The sequence below is a fragment of the Mytilus edulis genome, chromosome 13 (assembly GCF_963676685.1).
Source record: "Mytilus edulis chromosome 13, xbMytEdul2.2, whole genome shotgun sequence".
In the NCBI taxonomy this organism is placed as follows: Eukaryota; Metazoa; Mollusca; class Bivalvia; order Mytilida; family Mytilidae; genus Mytilus; species Mytilus edulis.
Genome location: NC_092356.1, coordinates 30,327,831 through 30,333,470, shown reverse-complemented (window position 1 = coordinate 30,333,470; position 5,640 = coordinate 30,327,831). Strand labels below are relative to the sequence as shown.

General features: G+C 31.7%; 1 protein-coding gene across 1 annotated transcript; it reads right to left on the bottom strand.

Moving 5' to 3' along the window:
* LOC139501512 (short-chain collagen C4-like) lies at positions 1 to 4,477 on the bottom strand. Its single transcript, XM_071290628.1, has 3 exons — positions 4,233 to 4,477; positions 3,249 to 3,323; positions 1 to 548 (listed from the first exon to the last, which is right to left on the bottom strand). Exons 1-3 carry the CDS (start codon positions 4,330 to 4,332, stop codon positions 73 to 75), a joined length of 651 nt encoding a protein of 216 aa, XP_071146729.1. The 5' UTR covers positions 4,333 to 4,477; the 3' UTR covers positions 1 to 72.
* Positions 4,478 to 5,640: the final 1,163 nt, after the last annotated feature.

Here is a 5,640-nt window from a genome sequence, read left to right as displayed (position 1 = left end):
TTTAAATGCTAATTATTTTATTCAACTAAAATTATGTGTCTCTTTTCCTTTCAAAATATGCAAGCTTACATTTTAACTTGAACAGACAACACATGTAAGTAATGCATTATTATGAAATGGTGGACATCTTAATGACCCACAGACTGCTCTAACTGGGAATAACAGGTAACCGTCATAGTTTCCGCTACCTGCTTCTAAAACATCTGGACTTTCATCAATGCAAGTGTATTGTGAGGAAGCTTTGTTGTGATTCGAACTGGCAGCCATTCTTCCGAAGTATTCGGTTTTCCAGCTAGTATAGCAAGATGTCTTTCCCGGAATCATAATTACAGATGATTTATGTGTTGCACGACAAACAGCGCAAGGTACGTCATCATTGTGTGAACTCAGACCACCAAACGTATCTTCATACTCAGCTCCATACAATGATGAAACCCAACTGGAATCATCAAAGGCTGTGTCTTTTGTGACAAAATCAGGATCATGTGGAATACAAATTGGTTCCGCCGGAGAGCTCGTTCTATCATACCAGCCTCCACCCATGGTTCCTTAAAAAACATTCAAAGGATTTTTTTTTTCTGATTAAGGTAATGAATTTGTTTAGACAAATAAACAAATACATAAAAGAGAAAAGAAAAATTGTAATAATATTTTTTTGTATCCTCGTATACCTGCTTCCTCTATGTATATGTGTTTGATATTATGAAGAACAAATCTATATCACACTTAGTTTTACTTTGAGTAGAAACAAAGGACATATTTTCCCTTATATCAGAAAAAGGCACTGGACTGGATTCCTTAATATTAAAGGACAAGAAGGTAAATTTTAAGTTGCGCATGTCTCATACCCATATCGTATAAGGTCAGCTTCTACATGAACGTGCCAAAGTCGAATAATTGGGTGTAAATAATGTGACAGTTGAAACAAAGACGCTTAAAAGACGAGTACTCATATGGTAAAATCAAAGGTTCTTTATTCAAATGATTTGCACCACGTGACTTTGTCCCGTTTGATCAAATTTCTTTCCTTAGCTTAAGATTGAAAATATAGTTCATTTTAGAATTGTTGAAAATCCAGTCCTTTTCCGTCATGTATCTAAAACTTATGTATCTTTAAAACTTCATTTGGCGGATATATACAAAAATGCTGTGTAATTCTAAGGGAAAATGCTTAAAATTTGACTTTTTACGAAATGGGAAGGTTGAAATCATCATGTTTTTAAAAGAATTTGACCGAAAACTTATGATAGCAAGTAAGTTAAAAGTTATTTAACTTTAAAATTCAACCTACAAGTGTTACCTATATGCGAACAAATCATGAACAATATCTTCTTCCATCTGTATTTCTGTTTTGAATCTTGCTATTTTACGATTTTTCGTCATGTTATTTGATCTTATATAGCAATTATACTATGGTTACGCTTCCGGTTTTTAAACTAAAAAGGCCGAAAGATTCCAGAGTAGACAATGTCCATATATACACGGACAGAAGCTTAAAAATATGTACAATTCATCTATATGCGAACAAATTGTTCTTTCGACATACACAATGTAGTTATTGGCATATTGGGATTTTTATTTAAGGGGCTTATGTAATCCTATTGTAATGGCTGCCGTCATGATAAGGCAAAATGGACGCTATGCAAGATAGCAAATTACCCCAAATTTTGCCATATGTTGAAAGTCATTAATGTTAAAGAACCAAAACAGTCGAATAGTATATGAGTAAAAAGGCTTACACATAATAGCCAAATCCATCTAGATAAACTTTAAGTGAACTGACCTAATCTCAAACAAATACGTTGTTTACACATAAAATTAGACAAAACAAACGAATGCATTGTTGACGCTAAAGTAAAACAATAATTTAGAAAAAAAGTGGTGTCGCCCTGAATAAAAAGATATCAAAAACTGTTTTGTTTAATACAACCATCATTAGCCTTCATCTACTTGCACACAACTGACTCGAAAAGTCAAAGTAGTTAAACGTCAAATGTATAGAATAAGCGCCACGTTGCACAAGGCAACTGAAGTCAATTACAACTGACAAATTAAAACGTTATCAATCAACGGGACAAGTGAAAAAAATCTGCCATATTCCTGACTTTACCAACAATTAGACTCATTAGGACAATAGTTCATTTGCCAATTACCGATTTGATTCTGTTATTACATACTTTTTAAACGAATTACCTCCCTATGTCAATCGTAGACGGTTCTATACCGGACAAAATTGGCTATTGCCAATGCAAAACATGATGAATTGAAAGTGATGTATCGGCGGTTTAACTAACTTTTCATGAAAAATAATTTCTAATGTCAATTGTATAAGTTAATGTAATTAAGAGATATGAAAACCTTCAAGATTACTAACATTACGCACAAGTAAATTGCTCTTTCTGCTAGCTCTCCATTGTAAATAAAATTTAATGTCCCTCATAAGGGGAGACAACTAAAAAGGGATTTCTAAATACAGGGTCAATAACGGGAATTGGCAAATGGACTATTGCAAGTGTAACTCGATATTGTCTTACTACCTTTTTATAAAATAATTGTTGATTCTAAAACTCCGATATATACTGTTATATATAAGTCACACTGACTTCAAGTTGCAGAACATAAAAAAAGTGCTGTACCTTTCCTTTTTGTGTATATGCGGATATTCTAATTTTGTGTCATGAATGGATACTCCGTATCGTTTGTTTTCTTGTTTTTTTTGGCTGTATAATATAATGTTAACAACAATGTTTTTGTAAATCTGTATCATGTATAGAAATTTACAATTATACATTGTTTTGGTCATTTAGTTATATATATGATTGTATGTAATGTCTTCAAACGCACGTTTCCTTCCAATTAATCTATAGTATAACTATAATTTGTGCTACACACATGTGTAAAAATATGAAAAGTAACACAAATCAAAACAAAAGTATTCGCTTTTTATCAAAATTTAGTCACAACTTATATCACTTATACAAAAACGCAAAATTCTATTATAAAAACCCAGTATTTATGTCTTGAATCCACGAATTTTTGTTGTTAGCGAGATAGAAAAAAACAAGACAGATTGTCTTTAGTCTGGTTTTTTTCTCTGATACAAATAAACTACATCCTTAAACTAATTTTAAACTTTTATAGATTATGTATAGCAGATCATATTCCATAAACGGGTCATTTATCTTCTTTTTTTTATACAAATCTCTTCTTGTTTAAAAACGCTACAGTTTTTTTTTCAGATAACATACCTGAATAAATAAGTTCTGTTCCATTGTTTTGAGGACAAGTTTTCTTTCCCCATCTTATGTAGACAGCTCCATTCTCTTTATAAAATAATGTAATGATTAATATTTTCTTAGACTGACATCATATGGCGCAGTAGTCAGTACTTCTGTTTTAACATGAATTATTATAGATATGGTAATAATAATAAATTAACTGTTTACAATACTTTGCATTTTTGAAACACTAAGCCTTTCTACCTCAGGCATAAATTAGCTTAGCTGAATTCGAAGTTATGGTCCTCATCGAACTTTATTTGGCCTTTTTGACATTTTTTTATTAGAGCGTTAATGATGAGTCTTTTGTAGACGAAACGCTCAGCAGGCTCAGATATAAAATTTAAATCCTAGTACCTATGATGAGTTTTTCAAATAAAATAATTCTATGATTTGTAATTTCTTGGTTAAGACTGACATAATATGGCGGTGATTTATAAACATTGCAGTAGATGGAAAATCCTTAATTGTCATTTCTAATGTTCATTCGTTTTATTATCTTATATAGTATATCATGTTTCGACATTCAAATTTAAAATGCATTGAAGCAAATTGGATTGCGCAAACAATAGAATACCTTGAATGAAAATTGTTGTCATAAAAAATATACATCATCATTACTTAATCATAATTAGAGCTCAAACTTCTATTACCGTGTACCCTGATTTGATGTAATTATTATGTGTCAGACTTCGTAACATAAAATTGTCAGTTTATACGATTTGTTTATTCCTTTATAAAAACCCAAAGTAAATGTGTGAAAATCATTTTGGCCTTTTGTAGCTTGCTATTCGAGATAGGTTTTGCTACATTGACCTATAGTTGCTTATTTCTATTTTGTTTGGTCTCTAGTAGAGAATTATTTGATTGGCAATCTTACCACAGCCTTTATTCTAAAATTGATAGAGCATATAAATTGCAAAAGATACAAAAAGAAAATCAATAGGTATGTACGTGTTCGTGAATTTAAAGCTGATTGAAGTTGTGAAATTTTAGTGTTAGCCTCAAGTAGTTTAGATTCTGTGGTAACTTTCTGTTGTTTTACTGAAGTCATTTAACTGACTAATGTTTGCACAGTAACTTCAAGTTGCTGTATTCGAGCTGCATAATCTGGGTCGTTTAGAAGCAACCGTTTTCGCCACGGCTTCCACTTACAAGCACAAAAATCAAATGAAATTAAAAAACCACAAACGGTAACATTATTCACCACAATCTGAACTGTGTCACAGTTCAAGTTGTTTTTATCTACTATGTAGATAATGTTCCTACTAAATCGGTCGCTGTTTCAATAACGACAATGTATTCAAGAATACGTAGAAAACAAAATTATATTCCAGAAAAAAAAAGTATTAGAACATATCTGATATTTTTTTTAACGTCTTAGAACTTGAGTGTATGCCCATTTAGTTATGCTTATTTTTTTTTATTCTAACCTTAATCAATAGATGTCTATGTATTAATGTTATTATATACGGATAGAACGAAAGTCTGAAATGGCAACTTAACTTAAAATATGAAGAGCATACCAGTCATAAGCAAACAGCATTTCTGAAACATCAGTACGTTTTTCATTTTTTTAAGTTTCTTATACCCTCTTCACTCCTCCGCCCCCAAAAAAATTGTTATGAATTTTGCCTTGTGTTATTTATTCTCATCACATTTTGATAATAGATACTAGTATACAACATTCTATGCCTTTCGGAAATTACAGATTATGTGAATGTCATAATGGATGACATATTGGATCACACTATTTTATTGTATGCTTTTATATTTATATACTTTGCTATATGCTGATTAACATTAAAATGTTCATGTTGTAAAGGAGGACCTATTGTAACCTACTATTTTACTTTACTTTTTTGTATTTATATACTGTACTTTATGCTAATTCACACTAGAATGACTTTACCTGTAATTTTATATCCTGCATTTACCTTGCTTTACCATATACAAAGTTTAATTTCTTAAACGGTACTATTTTAAAATTGTGTAAAGACCCCCTCATAAAGTTTTGAAAAAAATCCTTGTGTACTATTATTTATAAAATTGAGAATGGAAATGGGGAATGTGTCAAAGAGACAACAACCCGACCAAATAAAAAACAACAGCAGAGGGTCACCAACAGGTCATCAATGTAGCGAGAAATTCCCGCACCCGGAGGCGTCCTTCAGCTGGCCCCTAAACAAATATATACTAGTCCAGTGATAATGAACGCCATACTAATTTCCAAATTGTACACAAGAAACTAAAATTAAAATAATACAAGACTAACAAAGGCCAGAGGCTCCTGACTTAGGACAGGCGCAAAAATGCGGCGGGGTTAAACATGTTTGTGAGATCTCAACCCTCCCCCTATACC

Bases quoted from the DNA above. Each gene is read 5' to 3' on its own strand.
- LOC139501512 (XM_071290628.1), bottom strand. From the start codon at position 4,332: ATGACTTCAGTAAAACAACAGAAAGTTACCACAGAATCTAAACTACTT. The intron at 3,324-4,232 runs GTACATACCTAT...TATTTTATAAAG, and splicing joins AGCTTTAAATTCACGAACAC to AGAATGGAGCTGTCTACATA. The intron at 549-3,248 runs GTATGTTATCTG...ATGTTTTTTAAG, and splicing joins AACAGAACTTATTTATTCAG to GAACCATGGGTGGAGGCTGG.